Raw genomic sequence first — 18,311 nt, 5'->3', positions numbered from 1 at the left:
CCTTAAAAAGATGTTTGGTGGTGCTCTTATTTTCCTACTCATACTGCCCCTCAATGAAGTCAAACTTAGATTCACAAAATGTTAGGGGTATGCGTACCCCCAGAAAAAAGCACTGCTTGTTACTTTGATGATGGAAACTGTCAGAGCCACCCGTCTGGTCCCAGCTCACAAGAGACCCAAATCCGATCCAGTTTATTTACAAAAAGTCTTTATTGAAGATCATTGCTCCATTTACATTCCATCTTTGTGACTCTACGTCTGTAACGTTAGACCGCTGAAGTACCCTCTGAATCCGTACCGCCTCTACACCAATTTAAGAGGCTTGTGCTGGACCACCTCTTCCTCTCCTTCCTTTTCCGCAGGGTCTTTCTGCCCCCCTGGGTTCCCCCTCGCCGGGACTCGCCCGAGGCTGAATCCTCTGACGCCTCTGCCCCCCTCCTTCTCGCTTTGGGGCCGGGCTCCTCCCCAGGGCTCTCCTCACTTCCGCGCGCCTCTACATTTGAACTTGGCGCGCGTACGTTGCTTCTGACCTTTCTCTCGACCGCTACACTGCTCCCGGTGCTGCTCTCCACCCCTTCCGGCTGAGCGTCCTGCTCCGATCTCCTTCCCCTGTCTCCTTCTTGCTCTGCTCCCTCTGACACACTGGTAACTCCACCCCCTTCACTCCGTTCCGGCTGAGAAGCCGGCTCCGGTGCCCAACTCGCACTGGAGCTTCTCCCTTCCCTCCCCTGCTCCTCACTGCTTCCCCCTTGGCCTCCCTTTGGTCTGACCAGGGGGGCCCCCTTTTGGGAGTCCTCTGACTCACTGGACAGACTCATGGACGACCTTTGGTCATCGTCATCCTCCTCCTCATCTCTCTGGGATTCTTCCCCCTCGCTCTCTGTCTCCTCCCCCATCTGCTCTTCTCTCCCTGAAACCCTGACAGAAACCACCTAGGTGCCGTGCTTTTGAAAACTGAAAGATGGAGCATAAATAAGAGGGGATGAAGCACAGCGATTCCACATTAAAAGCCTTGTGTGTAAGCATCCCAAGTCGAGGAAGCAATAATGTTGCATAATGTCTCTAATACTCTAATACTGTGTCGTCCCAAGTAGCAGAATGCAGACTGCAATGCTCAAGGAAGCGAGGAACCTCCAAGGTTCATTTCAGTTGAAGTAGAAACCAAAGTTAGGATCCCAGTGCACTGTTTAGCACTTGCCAAGACTTATCTGTTCACCTGATCCCTGCAGACTCTGTTCAGACCCTTCTAGGCATCTTTCCCCATCCATAATCCTGCACCAATTCCCTTTCAAGTACAACAATGATGGAATTACCAGTTCTTTATTTAGCCAAGAGACATAAACAACCCAGAATGCTTTGCGGGCTGGGGGGGTGGGGAGTGTTAGAAGACCAGTTCCACATGGACAGTCAAGCTTCTGAATCTTGCTACCAAGATTCTATAGTATTGTGGAAAATTCTCAGGATGTGTCAGCCAAAGTGCAAAGGAGGGCAATAAGTTATGGCAATATTTGAGGGTGACTGGGAAGACAGTGTCCTTAGGCCAACCAGGTAATGCATCCTGCATATAGGTGACTGGAGCAACCGGCAAAGGAACCTTTTAACCTAGGGAGAAAGAGATGTTGGTTAAGAGTCTACAAATGCTCAGAGGTGATTGCTGGCATGCAGGTTCTAGGGTTGCCCTCTATCATATATATGAAGCCACATCCACACACACACACACCCCACATCCGTCCCGTGCCCCAAACAGACACCATAATCCAGATACCTCAAAGCCCAGGACAGACATTCTCATAGTCTGGAGTGTCATCTTCACTTTCCCGATCACTGGTGCCACTACCAACTACAGGAAAATGAAAAAGGACTTAAAATTATGGCAGGGAGATATAGGGCCCCACCCATAGCCCTCAGGCAATTAGTGAGAGAAATGGATAATGAGGGACTATAGGGAAATTAAATGAGATCTTCCTAGCAGGCCCACACAGCAGGCTTTTTCTACTCACCAAAACAAGGACCCACGATGGTAGCTTCTGGTTCTAGTACGTTGACATAGTCACCTTTGACGGCGAGAGAAAATGGAAGATTTAATGAAGGTTCTGAGGTACATCCAGTGGAGAGACTGGTGTCCACTGGGACTGTGTGGACAGAAGGCAGGGAGGTCAACAGTAGGGGGAGCTAGACCCAGTGATGGGTGGAGCCAACTCATTCTAGTTTTCTCCACACCCTTCCTTCCTGCCGAGTTTGACAAAGGCAACCCTGAAATTAAGGCAGAAGAGTCCAGCAGATGGTGCTACCTCTTGTACCGCTTGTAAGGAAGGAGGTCGTCCAAAGGGGTTGGGCTGAGGACAGACTGAGCTTGGTGGGGAAGTGTCCTGTTTGTCCTGACGGACCACCCTGCACTGCACCCACCTCAGCAGTGCCTCTTGCTTGCTCAGTCACAGCAGAAACAGCATGAAGGAGCTGGTTTAACTCAAGAAGACCCAGTTTCAAGTCCCCTTCCACAACCACAAAGCTCCTAGACTCAGCCTCTGGAATGGACACATAAACAGTAGCTTATGTGGCCCATGTGCTCAGCACAATGAAACCTGCAGCACACAGCATTTTTTTTTTTTTTTTTTGCCAAGGTGGTATACTGCTTTGCAGGAGCTATGCAAATTATTATACGGTTTTTAAAAATATTGGAAGCAAGGCTGCTCATAGCAAAGTTTTTTAATATAAGTCTCTGGCAACTAGTGCAAAGCTGGGGTCAGCATTGGCTGGATCTTTCAGTTAGTTGCTTCTGCCTGCAACCCTAAATGCCCTTACTAGGGAGTAAGCTCCACTGAAAGCTCTGGGACACCAAAAATTAACTTTCCACCCACCCGATTCTGCCTGGCCCTTATTCTGCCTAATGATACATCCAGCTGTGCCCAGTATGGCATGTACAAACCCACCTCCATTTTCAATGCAATCCTATGCCCTCATTCCTGACTACCCGGGCCCCATATATCTACTTTCCACACTCACCAGGCGAATTCCGCTCACACTCGAGCACATTCTCATACTGCTCCCCTAGGGAATCTGAAAAGGAAAAACCGGAAGCATTTCCAACACTGCCCCTTCCCAATTGTGTCCCAAGTTCCTTTCTCATTTAGAATCACTGTGATGCAGCAGTGATGGCCAAACTTAGCCCTCCATCATCCCTGACCACTGGTCCTGTTAGCTATGAATGATGGGAGTTGTAGTCCCAAGACAGCTGGAGGGCCAATTTTGGCCATCACTGAGTTAGGGTGTTGCAGCAGGACCTGGGAGACCAGGGTTCAATCTCCACTCAGCCAAGAGGCTTATTGGGTGATCTTGGACCAGGTACTGTCTCTTAGCCTAACCTACTCTGCAGGGTTGCTGTGAGGATTGAATGGGAGAGGGGAGCAGCCATTTACAGCACCTCCGAGTTCCTTGGATGTAAGGTGGGAGAGAGATAAATGCTACATTTAGATGACCCTGAATTTTAAGAGGTTATAGACAGATGAGTTGCCACAGCACCCTCCAAGAGAACCCCAGCCCCGATGCCAGGAGGGAGTCAGTCCATCCCACCTGCTGCCAACTCACCTGTGGAAGCACCGTCTTCATTGCCTTGATCTGTAAGTGGCGCATCTGGCAGCACGTCACTGTGGAAGAGAAGGGAAAAGAAGCTTTGGTGCTGCACTGAGTCGAGAAATAAGCAGTTGACTCATGCTGAATGAAACCCACCAAACCATCTCATGCAGCACTGCCTGCTCTGACTGGCAGCAGTTTTCTGAGGTCAAGGGCCAACACTGCTTACGGTATATATTTTCATTTGGATACTGCCTTTCGCAGCTAATCCTAGTGCCAAGGCAGCTCTGTACTGGAATTGCATTTTTAAAGGTGTTTTTAGATGTTTTAGATATTTTATTGTTTGTGTGTTGGCATCCATTCATATTAACTGCTGTGGTTTAATATTTTTCATATTTCATATAATATTTCATATTTTCCCACCGCTTTCCCTACTGCAAAATGTGCACTTTTTTCCAAGTGGATTTGTTGTGCAAAAGCAGCACAGTGCTTTGGTCTGTGGTAGTTGTGCAAATGTAAATTTGCCAGTATGCAGTTTTAGAAAATGGAATCCGTTTTGCACAGTCTGGAGAGGATCCAGATTTGGCTGGACTACAACTCCCATCATCCTTGGCCTTTGCCTGTGCTGGCTGGGGCTGATGGGAGCTGCGGTCCAACAACCACACATTCCCTCTCCCTGCTTTAATCAGTGAACAACACTGATGGAGCAAGCGGAAGAAAGGTGGTATATAATCCATTAAGCAGAGATGCTGGGGACTTTATAGATGCAGAGCACATAGTGTGCCAACAGGTTCCTATGAATGATCCAGCTAAAATCCATTACAAGGTTTGACCTCTGACCCCCCCCCAAGACTTACATGTATGGAGGGACATAGTTGTCATCATTATCCTCATCATCAGTGGCAGCAGCTTGTACTGGAAGCACAGAGACCATTAGCAGAGTTATGATATGCATATGAGCTTACATTCACATATGCTGGGAACCCCCAGCCAAAACCAGCCTGCAGAATCCAGTCACGGTGAGGCACAGTCAAGTCCAAGAGCACTGCAAAACTGCAGAGCAAGTAGATGACTATGTTCCAGAAAGTGGCCTTAAAACCAATAATTCCTACTCACCTTCACCTTGGTTTTCATAACTGGGAATGCTTTCTGAGACGGGGACATGCCAAAAAGAGAAAAGGAGGGCACTGATTAAGCCTACTGAGTGCCTGCAGCTTCCCAGACCAATACCATTTGCCCCTCATCCCCCCCCCCGTTTCTGTTTCATAGAAGTAGACCTTCAAAAAGCTATTCATTCCAATGGCTAGATTCCCAGACCTCAGCCTCCCATTGCCCTTTAAAGGCTTCGGTAGGAAAGAAGCTCCCCAACCCCTCCACTTCCTAAACCTTGCAAAAAAAAAAAAAATCACACCCATTTCCTTCATAACTGACCATTATCCCTTTCAACTTTGTATGACGGTGCTGGATAGGAAAGACTGCATGGGGGGCATCTGCTGTGCCTGTGAACAAAGAGGGAAAGGGGTTAAATACAGGTACAAAAGCTGCCATGGAATGACAAGGGGACCAAGACGATGCTCCCAACATGCTTTTCTTATTCCAGACATCCCTTTGACAAGGAATCCATAGGTGCTGAAAGAATGCCAGCTGGAGATATTCTCTGAAGCTGAAGGCAAGTGATGCTTTTGCAGCTAAATGTAGGGGTTTTTAAATTTTCTCTTATCAACTGCCCTGTGTGAAAGATATTAGAAAGTTTTTTATGTTTGATGTTTTATCATGCTTTTAATATTCTGTTGGGAGCCACCCAGAGTGGCTGGGGGAAACTAAGTCAGATGGGTGGAGTAATAATAATAATAATAATAATAATAATAATAATAATAATAATAATAGATGATGCACTGGGAAGGGTTCAGAGTCAGACTCTTATTTGCCCAAGCATTTTGGAGGACCTCTGAGCTAGAATTCTGCCTTACTCTTTTGCTGTATATTGCTTTGCTTCTTTATGGGTTTTTATACAGCACTTTTTATATTGGGTGAATAGTCACCAGCTTACAGCATAACAAGGGAGCTAACCCCTCCCATACTGCATTCCAAATTGCATTTGTACATTGATGTAAACATCAGTCCAGTTGGATGCGTTTTGAAGTTGCCCACTGTCCACACCGGGGGCGGGGGGCATGGATGTCTTTACATGGGTGGGAGAAGCTCTGGAGCCAACTGACACTTCGCAGGTAAGATTCACCTTCAGTTGTGTGGGCAGGATGGTCCCTCCCCTTACCTGGCCAATCCCCTGGCAACGCCGCCCCAGGCGGGATTGGGCGATTGGCTGAGGTAGGCAGAGACCTCCAGGTATCCACCCTGGGGAGGGCAAAGCCAGCCCATACTACTGGGAGCCACACTGGGATCCGGGCGGCTGCACACGACTACACAAAAGGCGTCTCCCCATTTGATGTGGGGAGCGGTCATTGTACCCATACAGCTTTGCAAACCAGCGGTGACTGATGTGCTGATGTTTCCCCACACGCAAAATACAATTGCTTGTGCGCAGACATACAGTGGTACCTCTGTTTCTGAACATAATCCATTCCAGAAGACCGTTCCGAGTTCTGAGACATTTGATAACCGAAAACTCAATAGCCAACATCTAGGCCTCAGGATCTTGCACTCAGCAGAGGCATGTTCAGCTTCCGAGGCATGTTCGAAACCGAAGGATTTACTTCCAGGTTTGCAGCGTTCGAAAACCGAAAGGTTCGTCAACGGAGTTGTTCGAAAACTGAGGTACCGCTGTACTAGAGGGCAAGCCTTCAAGCACATGTGCTCACTCACAGAAACAAGCTTATTCTTTGCTCAAAACAGAAGTGTGTGGTGTTGGGGACGCCTGGATGGACGGATGCTCAGTAAGCAGCTCGCAAATTGTTCAGGGACTGCTTACCTCCACGTGTCTGGTTGGGATGAAACAGCAGGCCAAGGTGGGGCTGAAAGGTTGAAGAAAGAGAAGAACACAGATGCCATCACCTGAGAGGATTGCATGAGACCCCAGCTTTTGGCTCACCTCCCATGCCCCACCCCCCAAAAAGCAGCAGCACAAAGGCCACACTCCAGTCTTTAATGGCTTCAGAGGACCAGGTAAATTGAAAGGTTGTCTTCTCCCAAATGCACACCCACTCAAACCTTAAGTTCCTCACTTCAGAGCCAGAGGCCCTACCTCATCGGCCCTGCTAGGCTACAGGAGGGGGCCGCTTCTAGGGAGAGGGCCTTTCTGGTGGTGGCACCTCTGCTCCAAAAGGGCCTCCCCAGAGAGAGCTGCTTACCATCAGGTTTGTGGCCTTTTTGGCACAAGGGGAGAAATTTGCTTTTATCCATCCTGGCCTTTAAAAACAATTTGAATTTTAAAACAACACAAAACTGGGCTCTAATGGTGTAAGCTGCATTTGGTAAATTCCTAACGGATCACATTTTCCTCCAATTTTTTACGCTGTGTTGGCACATTTTAAAATGTTTTAAAATTATGATGTTGTGTTTTAGTTTTGTTTTGCAAACCATAAGGGAATACGTTTTGAGGGGCAGCCATGGGCATCTGGTAGCAAAGTTTTTCAAAAGTTTTTAAGAAGATGTAAAAGTAACAGGAGCCCTCAATACATAAATCAGGGCTGCAGTTTGAGAAGTTTACAATCCCAATTAAAATTGCTTTCCCCTGCACTGTTGTGAAGAAATCCTGCTCATTTCACCAGTGTTTCAATGTGTATTGAGTGGTGTGCTTTGTCATTTATATTCTGATGTACACTGCAGTGTGTTTGGTGGGGGAAGTCTTCCTTCTGGTCAGGTAAAAGCTGGTTTAACTGTCAGTGGGGGACCTTAACCTACAACGGAGGAGGGGCTGGAGATGGAACTCTCAGTATGCAAAAGAAGGATAGAAGATACGCATATTCTGGTTGGTGGTTGCAGGTTTAGAATGTTTAATTAGACAGCGTGATTGGCTGGGGCTAGACTGGGGGACTATAAAGCTGGCTGCTGGCCAGTCAAGGAGCTCAGTCCAGGCTGGATCACGGAAGAGGAAAGAAGAAGACCTGAGAGGAAGGCAGAGTGGCCAAAGACTGGCTGGGGTAAGTCAGGTGAATCACTGGGCTTAGGCTGAAGAGCCAAGAGGAACAACTCATTTACAGCACCAAGAGGCAGTGGCGGAGGAAGAGGGGTGTGGTAGGGGCGGTCCACCCCCAGGTGTCATCCCCGAGGGGAGGTGACAACACCCCCCGCCCCCTGGGACACTTGCCGGGGCCCAGCTAGCCCTGCCCCCACGCACCCAGCTAGCCCCGCCCCCTGGGTGCACAGCATGTGCGCTGCTCTGGGTGCTGGAGCAGCTAGCTCCGCCTCTGCCAAGAGGGCAGAGGTGAATGGCACTTTTGGCTGCTGGACTCTGGTTTCTGGGAGGAAAGCAGGAGTATAGATTCCAGTACAGTGGATGCTCGGATTGCGAACGTGATCTGTGCAGGATGCACATTCACAACCTGCAGCGTTCACAACCCGCGTCTGCGCAAGTGCGACCGCCAAAACCCAGAAGTAACCCGTTCCAGTACTTCCGGGTTTTGGCAGTCTGTAACCTGAAAAAACACAACCTGAAGTGTCTGTAACCCGAGGTATGACTGTACAATAAAAGAAGACATGTGCTTCTCAGTATGTCAGTAGGGGTTAAAAACAAAGGCTTCAGTAAAAGTCCTCAGTTATAGTGTTGGTGAGGCACAACCAGGGTGAAGTAAATACAAGGGCAACCTGGCAAAAGTGTTTTAATGGGGCAACTAACCACTTTCTCAAAGCTGTAATAGTAGTGCAAAGTAAGCTTTTGGAATCATAACACTAACAAATTAGTACAGTATATAACCATCTAAAAAGACAGTACTACTGTATATTAAAGTTACCACATAAGCTTGCAATACATAGATGTTAATACCTTTGTTAAATATAGAAACTACAGATCATGCCTATATCGCAGAGTTACCATTAGGATTATTGGTGCGTTAAAGGTGCAAAGGGTATAAGTGATATTAAATGTTGGCAGTGGTAAGGTTTTAGGAAAACCACTAAGTGGAAGTTGGGTTTTGTTAATAAAATAAGTAAGGAAATAGCCGCCCTCCCCTCACAACAGCTATTATATTAGTCTGAGGGAGGGGGCTCCCAATGAAAATTTGGAGAGGGGAGTCACATGCACAGCAGCTCATGGCTATTAAATAAACAAAAAATCTGACTTTCTCACAAATTAGTATCACATGTGGTTTGCTTCTGATTGGCAAGGAGCCAAAAGACCATGCCTTGTTGAATTTAAGAGTACAGTGGTACCTTGGGTTAAGTACTTAATTCGTTCCGGAGGTCTGTTCTTAACCTGAAACTGTTCTTAACCTGAAGCACCACTTTAGCTGATGGGGCCTCCTGCTACTGCTGCGCTGCTGGAGCACGATTTCTGTTCTCATCCTGAAGCAAAGTTCTTAACCTGAGGTACTATTTATGGGTTAGCGGAATCTGTAACCTGAAGCATATGTAACCTGAAGCGTATGTAACCCAAGGTACCACTGTAGTAGTAATAGTAGTAACAACAACAAGAACCAAGAGCAAATAAAGCAGGAGACTACAAAGCCAGCCTTTGTTAAAACCTCAATTTTAAAATAGCGCTGAATGGACAGCTACTCACAGGGAGGACGTATCAACTTGAAGGTTGAACTCGAACGTGCACTAGTTGAAGGCCTGTGGGGGCAATGCATTAATCATTCTTCTTTTCATGGACAGTACAGGAATCATGCTTGAGAGACATATCAATCTGCTCCCCAAAACAGCACAAGAAACTCTCCCCTTCCAGGTTTTGGATGAAACATCAGAAGCTGTTTTCTACAGAGCCAGGCCACTGGTCCATCTCACTCTGTAGAGAACTGCCTGCACCATGGATGGGGAACCCAGGGCTCTCCAGCTACTGTTGGGACTCCCAACATCCACCGGCCTCAAGCCCCACCCTCCCAATAGCCAGGGGCTATTATAGTCTAGCAACATCTGGAAGGCTGCAGGGTACCTTATCCCTGGTCTACACTAACAGACATGGACTGTACAAGGTTTCAGATCAGAGTCTTTCTCAGCCCTACTAGGAGATGCCAGGGACTGAACCTGGGACCTTCTTCATGCAAAGCACTTGAAAGAGTAGCATGCTAACACCACAAACAATTTCCCTTTCCTCCACTGTATCAAAAAGTGGCCTTCGTGCAGTATCCATGTGCTTTGCGACTTTGGGAATTGTATAATAGAGTTGGGGTGAGGGGAGTAGACAGAAGGCAGGACCTCTGTACCTTCCTAGTGGTGCAAAAGAGAAGAAATTTTAAGAAATGCACCCTTTCCATTTGGGGTAGAAGCTGCCCGTTGCATCTGGCCACCTTAGAACATGCATCCATTTTCCAAATCTTCCCAAGCTCTGCTTTTGCAACAACCCCCCCAATTTTACCCCCCAATTAAAACCCGGTCATTCACGAACTTACTTATACTGGTAATCATCAACAGATTGTGCTGTTGTGAGAGAGGGAAAGAGACACCAATGTAATTAAGAAGTTCACTGGGGTGAGAGCAATGAATGGAGAAGTCGGGAACTGTTTGCTCCTCTGGGAAAGGAAGTTTGGGGAGGGCGGAAGAGACTTAACTGTCTAATTCAGGATCCCGGCAGTCAATGCAAAGCACAAGTAGAATCACCAGAAGTGGGACAGTAAATGCCAGCACCCAGAAGATGTCACCCGTGTGCGGGGCATCCATGCCACCTGCAAGGGGGACAGTAGCAGTATCCTGGAGTCAGGGCAGGTGCAAACTCCGAGGTGAAAAACGGCATTGAGCAGCTTAGCGGCACAACATGTCAATAGCCCTGTGGGGAAAGAGCCAAATTCAAGTTCTCGGTGTGTGTTAAACAGATAATGAAACCAAATATAACTGTTTGTCCCGGTCCCTACCCACCCAGAAAATTCAGCTTATTGAAATGTCTTATTCAGAAATTATTTCGAGTTTTGACAGCGTTTGGGTGGATTTTCACACTATGTAGCAGCAGCATGTCACAAAAGGTGGCGGAGTGGGGGGAGAACAGCTTGGGCTTGCTTACATTGTAATGTGGTAGCCCCTTCGCTAGGCCTGAAGACTGCTGGAATATTAGGAGACAGGGCAGCAGAGAGGCATTTGTTCGCTCTTCCTGAATGGGAACTTGAAAATTCAGTATCCAACAGGTAGAGGAAGGAGTGTCTTGGTTGCTGTTCTTCAGGCCAAAGCCTTAGCAGGTGTGGACGTCTCAACTGGTAGACCGTGGGATGATTGGCAATAGATTGGCAAGTGTTTTTCACTCCCGACAACAGTTTAACAAAAAGATTCCCCGCTCCAAATTTAGGTTAGAATTCCAGTTTTACAGCCACCTGCTAATTTTTATTTATATATGCAAGGTCGTTCCACTGTATGGCTCATGGGGTTCAAGAAATAATTGGCTCCACCCCACTGGCCACCCATTTTGTGTCTGACTCTGACCCAAGCTACTGTTTTATGTTCACCTCTGGCCAGTGAACTGTGGGGTTCTAGCAAAAATCTGAAGTAGATTCTAAAAAACACGAAGTTTGCCAGGCCTGCACTACAAGAATGCTCTTCAAATTTCCTATCAGGGAATCCTTTTTACAGCCTTCTACCTGCCTGCCAATAATTCTTGCCCATCTGCCAATGAAGCGCTGGCAAATCACAAAGGAAAGCGAAAGGCTTTTTTTCTGCCTCGGTCAAATTTAAAAGCCATCCCTCATTTTTTATTATTTGAGTAGCACATCATGTTGTCTCAGTGAATGCTTTGCAAATGTATATAAATTTCATTTTGGCATTTCAGTAAGCAACTCATTGATAGTCTTGTGCACTGTGTTTTTCTGCTCTAGCTAGACTAACTAGTTGTCCCAAACTCCTAGGGTATAAACAGATATAAGAACCCCAATTTTGCCAGTGGCTGGCATCCGTCTGTGGAATCAAAGAAAAAAAGAGGGGGAGAAAACTCCCAAAATTGTAGCAAAAAGTTATCTCCACGATAGTTATATAGCTTAGGCAGGTACCCCAGCAGGCCTGTGCATAGCTTGTCTGAGGCCAAGACGAGAGTCCCTGGTCGGCTGAGAGGCCCAGGGCATTTTTTTGCACGACAGCTTAAATCTTTCAGGGGCTCCCCACCTGGCTTAACCCTCCGAGACCTTGGCTGCCCCCTTCCTCTGCACCAGCCTGTGTTCTGGGGGATTTGGGTCCCAAAAAGTTGCTGTTTGAGTCTGCAGATAGGCTGGCTCTAGGGAAACATTCTAGGCCAAATACTAGGATGGAACAACATCAACATGGCCTATAGGGCCTCACCATTGCCCTGTGTGCACAGAGATACTGAGCCTTACGCAACATTGTTCCCTTATGAATTTGCAGCTGGGAGGCAATCAATAGCGCAGAGAGAGCTCTCTTTCAAATGCATGTGCTAATCCCACCATTACTGATAGACCACAGAGATCCCCACAGATCAGCCAGGGAGGCGATAACAGGAGGGAGCACTGCAGAGTGAGCAGTGGTCCTGTGGAAATAACCCAATCGACAGGTCGCTTAACTGCATGCAGCAGCAGGATGCACAAGAAATCTCCAAGAGGCTGGGCCAAAAGACAATGGTTGTGGTGGGTGGTTCAAGAAGGCTTTAGAAAGGAGGGACCCCCCAAATTCACTACAAGCTTGGAGATACAAATGGCGTTCTAGGCTATGATCCACAGTACCTTTCAGCAGGATGCTAGTTCACAAAGCCAAGGAAGGTACAGTATACACATTCTGGATTTGAGCAAGAGACAACAGACAGACAACAGCATCATGGTTTGCCACAAGTGACCATGGTGGGGAATAGATAGGGAAGTTACCTAACAGAATTGCTTTCAGAGATGTCTGTTAGGAGAAATTTGCACTAAAATGCTGATCAATTTTCTTGAGGATTTTTTTTAAAAATTGCAAACTAATGTGGAGAACTGAACAATGAGAAGAGAGAAACCCAAATTGGTAGGATTTTGCCATCCCCAACTGCCTGAAAGGAGCAGTGTATGTTTGTGTGGAGAACTCACTCATTTCCCTAAATATACAGAGTTTTGCAATGCAAATTCCCCTAACACAATGCATTTTCTCTTGCACATGCCTTTTAAATGCACACATTACCCCAGTATACGCATTTTGTTATGCACTGCTTGGTTAGAGAATTGCATTGCAAAATTCAGAAGAGCGCGAATTTCAAAAGACTGCTTTATTTCAGTTCATGTACAGCTTCGGAAAGTGTGGATTAGGTAGGTTCACTTAATGCCAGCAGAGATGCCAACTGAATTGGGTTTCTCCCTCACCCCTAGTCTGAAGGCACCTACGGCAGCCACTGTGCTGAAGCCAAACTGGCCTGGGTCTGGATGGGAGATTGGCTAGAACCCTCCCCACACCTCCTTGAGCTCCAGGGGAGAGAGACAGATGTAAACAAAGTAATTTAAAAATGGACATAGGTTTTGTCAAGGTACTCCAACTAAAAAAAGATTGCTGTGGACTAGAAACTTATGTGGATTAAATTGCTGGGTTAGGAGATATAGTGGAGATATCTCCATCGTGAATGAAAGAACATCATAGAGCTAGCTACTTGGAGCTGACACTTCTATACTTGGGTGTTGGCATGTTCTGAGGCACTAGAAGTGCCTTTTGCCAGCTGCGTATGGTACAAAATGTGCCTTGATCATTCCTGGTCTGGGAAAATTTACAGTAATTCAGGCACGGGTGACTTCAAGATTGGATTACTGCAATGAACTTTATGTGGGGCTTCCCTTGAACTGAACCTGCAAACTTGAACTGACCCTCTCAGCATATAGTACTTTTGCTCAGAGAGCTGCACTGAATTCTCACTTGCTACCAGGCCAAGTATTTCTATTCATCTATAAAGCCCTTAAGCATTTGGGAGCAGGTTACATGCAGGATTTACTTTCCTTGTACCTCTTTTTTGCACCTGCTTAAAACGTGTATTTTTTTTGAGGCAAGCCTATCCAGACAGATAGATGTTGCCATGTTTTAATCCCTTTTACACTTAATATTATTTTTTAATGTTTTCAGTTGCCTGTTATTGATTGCTAATTTTAAAATTTCTTGTCAAACGCTCAGAGCTTTTACTACTATTGAGGAAGGGCAGTACAGTCCTACCTCTGCTCCCAAACACCTTGGGAGTCAAACGTTCCGGCTCCCGAACGATCAAAAACTGGAAATGAGTGTTCTGGTTTGCGAACGTTCTTTGGAACCTGAACATCTGATGGGGCTTCCGATTGGCTGCAGGAGCTTCCTAAAGCCAATCAGAAGACGTGCTTTGGTTTTTGAACGTTTCAGAAGTCAAACGGACTTCCAGAATGGATTCTGTTCAACTTCTAACATATGACTATATCTCAGTGGTGGAGAATCTGCTTTGCATGCAGAACATTCCAAATTTAATCCCAGGCTTCTCCAGGTAGGGCTGGGAAACCCTGGGGAGCTGCTGCCAGTCAGTGTTGACAGTAATGAGCAAGATGGACCAACAGTCTGATTCAGTCTAAAGCAGCTGCCTCTGCTGCTCCTAATTGGGGTATAAATGTTGTTAATAAAAACCTCCACACACAACCATCCAAATGTTTTACCAGATACTACATTCCATGCCACATTTCCTACACAGAGAAAACCTGTTCCAGAAGCCTGAGGTTGTAAGTGAAGGTTCTTTGATGCGCCCCTCCCCCAGCATAGAAGAAAGAAAAAAAGTGTGTGGGAACAGCAGTGGGAGCAGGGGTGACTCACGCCAGTGACAACAACCCACAGCCGGATTTGGGCGCCAGCGCAAAAAGCCTCGCTCTGTGTTGTGGGTGCCGTGGGAGGGAATTTGCAGCTGCAACTCTGCAGCTGCAAGGTTGCAATGTCTTGCTTGGGGGGAGGGGGAGAACAGAAGTTAGCTGAGACCTTCTAGGCGCCACTCATGATTCAGTAGGTGGGAGGGGGCAGGGAAAGGGATGGGGCCTACGAGAAACCTACCGTTTGACACCTCTGAATAATGCCAAACTCTCTCCTTACACACACACACAGTCTCCCCACTTCTTCTCCACTTGATTGGAGCACTGGCAACAAGCCAAAGTGACCACAAACCACGGGTTCCGTTACTGGGTGGAAACTGGCTTGTTGGAGGGAACTGGAGCAAAATGGCAAAACGAAGGGGTGGGAAAGTTGGTTGGGGGGCGGAGGGTGCCAGGCCAAAATTCAAGGGAGGTTATTATGTGGATGTGTCTGTCCTGTTCTACATAGCGTTACTCGTTTATTATGCCCCACACCCTTCAAAGCGAACCCACTGTCAGAGATGGATAAATAGGAGGGAGGGAAGGAGAGAGTGAATGCAGTAGCAAGACAGAAAAAAGATTGCGATCAGAACAGGGGGTGGGGGAGGCACAGAGCAGGAAAAGAAGCACTCTGTGCAATGAAGAAAAACAATTTATTGCTTCCCGCTGTTAATCTGGGTTTGAATTTGCATTCCTACGTACCCTGGTGGGGCAATGGGCACAGGCTAGCCAGCAACAAGGGCCACGGACCCAAAATTATAGCCAAAATGAACTAAACGGTTTATTGATGCATGACTGCACAGCTTTAGTGTAGGTCCAAATGCCTTCCAACACATCATTTTCAATTATTTCTATATTTTGCAGTGTCAAAACTGAATTCTTTCACACTTGAGTCAGTGGTCCTGGTCACTGGTTACACTACACTCACTGGGACGCTCAGGAGGAAAAAAGTCAGACTCCAAACTAACCCCCACATGAAAAAGTCTTTTCAGCCTCCCCCCCAGAATCCCACCCCCCTCAGCCCAGCCATTTGTACTGCCATTCCTTCCTCTTGGTGCCCCCCGCACAATCCCAGAAGCTGGAACTCAGCTCCTTCCACCACGGGACCCAGGGACCAGAACCCAACCACCTAGGATATATTGCCACGACAAGGGTCAGCACCTCATGCACCACCACTGCCTCCACCTCCTCTTCCTCACTCGCATCAGTGAAAACTCACATCTGGGGTTCCCAGTTCACGCCTGGATAGAGCCTTCTTTTCTCTGCTGTGGCTGAGACGGTGCTGCTGTTCGATTGCTTGGGCAGGAAGGAAGCACCACAGCCGCCAGCAGGAAGTCGAAGGGCAGGTGCACTAAATTATGACATTCGGGGGAGGAAGAGAAGGCACATCTTCTTGGTACATCTGTTGCATTCAGAAGCTCTGGAGATATCAGCCAGACATCAAGGGGGCCTCTAAGACTTCGCCAATCCTTAAATCTGTTCCAGGTCTACCTGCCTCTTCCCAACTGCAAGACACCCCGGAATGTGCTCTGAGAAATGTGTAACTCATAAGTTCTCCCCCAAGGACAGAAGGGGCCCTGTATGCAGATATACCAGAGGACAAGTTTTATACGCTCAGTACAGTGGTACCTCAGGTTACATATGCTTCAGGTTACATACGTTTCAGGTTACAGACTCTGCTAATCCATAAATTGGGCTTCAGGTTAAGAACTTTGCTTCAAGATGAGAACAGAAATCATGCTCTGGCGGCGCGGCAGCAGCAGGAGGAGGCCCCATTAGCTAAAGTGGTGCTTCAGGTTAAGAACAGTTTCAGGTTAAGAACGGACCTCCGGAAGAAATTAAGTACTTAACCTGAGGTACTACTGTAGAATCAAGTGGTGAAGCCTTTTCTGGACTGTACCATTTCAGGCTGCGGGGGGGGGGTGTACGCAATTTGCACATTTCACTGCTTTTCTGAGGGTGGGGAGCCTTCCCATACATAAAGAATAAATGACATCTCCATGCCAAGCTGGATGCAGTGAGGCATGTGCATTTTATCCAGATATGTGCCTCATTTATACATGATGTGAGATTGAAGGGGCATCTATTTTTATAGGAAATAGAAAATAAAAAGAAACCCACTTCTCCTTACCTCACAGCACCCTGGCTTGCAAAGCATGTTAAACATACATCTTGTAGAACTCCACACACACACACACACACACACACACACACACACCCCAAATGGGAAGACGGGTTTGACCCAACCTCTCAACCTGCTGTTTTTCAATGTGCAGAGAAGTTTACACCCCTCTCCCTGCTCTTCAAGAAAGATGGTACAGTCCAGGAAAAGGCATTTGGCACTTCTGCTGACATGAAATAAATCTACGGGAAAGAGATTCACCAACCTCTCTTTGTGAATTGAGCAGTGGAAAAAGCAATGTATCTCACCCTGCTTTCCCCCACCCAACCAGCAAAGAAACATGGCTGATATGAAGTACATTGGTACCTCGGGTTACAGATGCTTCAGATTACAGACTCTGCTAACCCAGAAAGAGTACTTCGGGTTAAGAACTTTGCTTCAGGATGAGAACAAAAATCGTGCTCTGGCGGCGTGGCGGCAGCAGAAGGCCCCATTAGCTAAAGTGGTACCTCAGGTTTAGAACAGTTTTAGGTTAAGAATGGTTCCTCCAAAACAAATTAAGTTCTTAACCCGAGGTAGCACTGTACTAGAGACAATCTCAATAGAGACTCTCATTCTTCCACTAAGCCCCTGGGGGTTTCCTCCAAGCCCTCCACAAGGGCAATTCAAATCTCATTTCCATTCTTTGCAACCTGCAAATGCTACAGACCACCATTCATTCCTCAAGGAATAACAGGCATGCAAATCATCACACACACCTTTGACCTCAAGCCAACATCTGTTCCAAAGCGTAGAAGGGCCTCTATAGGTGGTGGTGGGGCATCTTTAAAAACCAGTAATAAACCATACCCAAGCAACCCATAAAGAAACTAATTTTGATCTGAAAGAAAGAACCTCAAAAACCAGTATGTTTATTATAGTATCATAAACCTTCATGGGCCAGAGCTCACTTCCTTAGTTGCATGGCATGTTATCCTCAGCTGACAGATATGTCTATCTATCTCACACAGGCTCTTCTAGATTGGGCCCTGAATCTGTTGCAACAAAGAGCAACAACCTAGCTATTCCACTGGAATGTCTCTACAGAAGACACCTGGTTTTACATCCCGGTGCACCACAATCTGAAAACAAAAGAAATAATTTCAAGATAATTTGTATAACATCAAGGTCACTGCAACACAATGCAGCTTCACTTAATGAACCAAGCACGTGAGCCAAACCACTTATGCAAGTCAGATGGCTACAGGGTCACAAAAAATGCCTTCCAACTTTGCAATTAGGCAGATTTCACAAATGAATGCCCCCCCCCCGCCGCCTTAATGGACAGCCATCAAGTGATGACGTGCATATGCAAAACAGCCAGCCTTTATCCACCAAATGTGTGACATCACCTCACTGCACTACTTCCTTAGCCGAGATGGTTTTTAGCAAGAATGAAAGTCAGAAGCAAAAACACACAGAAAACAAGGCACCTTATCCTCTGGATCTTGAAGAGAAACTTTTGACTACACCCAATTTCTGACTGCACATGTTCTTGACGCTTCAAAGTAACACAACACAGTCTTAACAGGCAAGAATCTTTGGGCCACCAAATAGGCCAGAACAGAAGCATCAGGATTTTTTTATTTTTTAAAGTATCCCTCATGACTAACTCTGTTCTTAAGTCAGTAAGATGTAGTTAATACTACTAAAGCAGAGGTTTCTTGAATAAAAAAAAACTTTTTCTGATTTCTTCCCTAACATTTATTAAAAGCTGAGTTAGAGCC

General features: G+C 46.7%; 1 protein-coding gene and 1 long non-coding RNA gene across 5 annotated transcripts; one reads left to right on the top strand and one right to left on the bottom strand.

Moving 5' to 3' along the window:
- Positions 1-1,304: 1,304 nt before the first annotated feature.
- Positions 1,305-16,986, bottom strand: LAT (linker for activation of T cells). Of its 4 annotated transcripts, XM_081886619.1 has the most exons (14): positions 15,643-16,986; positions 10,682-10,868; positions 10,236-10,450; positions 10,077-10,104; positions 9,248-9,300; positions 6,500-6,542; positions 5,002-5,069; positions 4,687-4,719; positions 4,428-4,485; positions 3,586-3,644; positions 3,004-3,057; positions 2,001-2,054; positions 1,766-1,840; positions 1,305-1,602 (listed from the first exon to the last, which is right to left on the bottom strand). In XM_081886619.1, the coding sequence occupies exons 3-13, from the start codon at positions 10,342-10,344 to the stop codon at positions 1,767-1,769; spliced, it is 633 nt and encodes a 210-aa protein (XP_081742745.1). In that variant the 5' UTR covers positions 10,345-10,450; positions 10,682-10,868; positions 15,643-16,986; the 3' UTR covers positions 1,305-1,602; position 1,766. The 4 variants fall into 4 exon arrangements, with proteins under 4 accessions (XP_081742745.1, XP_081742744.1, XP_081742743.1 ...); XM_081886618.1 differs by lacking the exon at positions 10,682-10,868 and having other exon boundaries at positions 15,627-16,986; XM_081886617.1 differs by lacking the exon at positions 10,682-10,868.
- Positions 7,299-18,273, top strand: LOC309355650. The gene is made up of 2 exons (XR_014162579.1): positions 7,299-7,670; positions 17,556-18,273. It is a non-coding gene; the product is annotated as an uncharacterized lncRNA (long non-coding RNA).
- Positions 18,274-18,311: the final 38 nt, after the last annotated feature.

The sequence above is a fragment of the Podarcis melisellensis genome, assembly GCF_964234715.1.
Source record: "Podarcis melisellensis genome assembly, chromosome: 13".
Classification (NCBI taxonomy): Eukaryota; Metazoa; Chordata; class Lepidosauria; order Squamata; family Lacertidae; genus Podarcis; species Podarcis melisellensis.
Note: the sequence above shows the minus strand (reverse complement) of the source record. Positions and strands in the feature narration are given on the sequence as shown.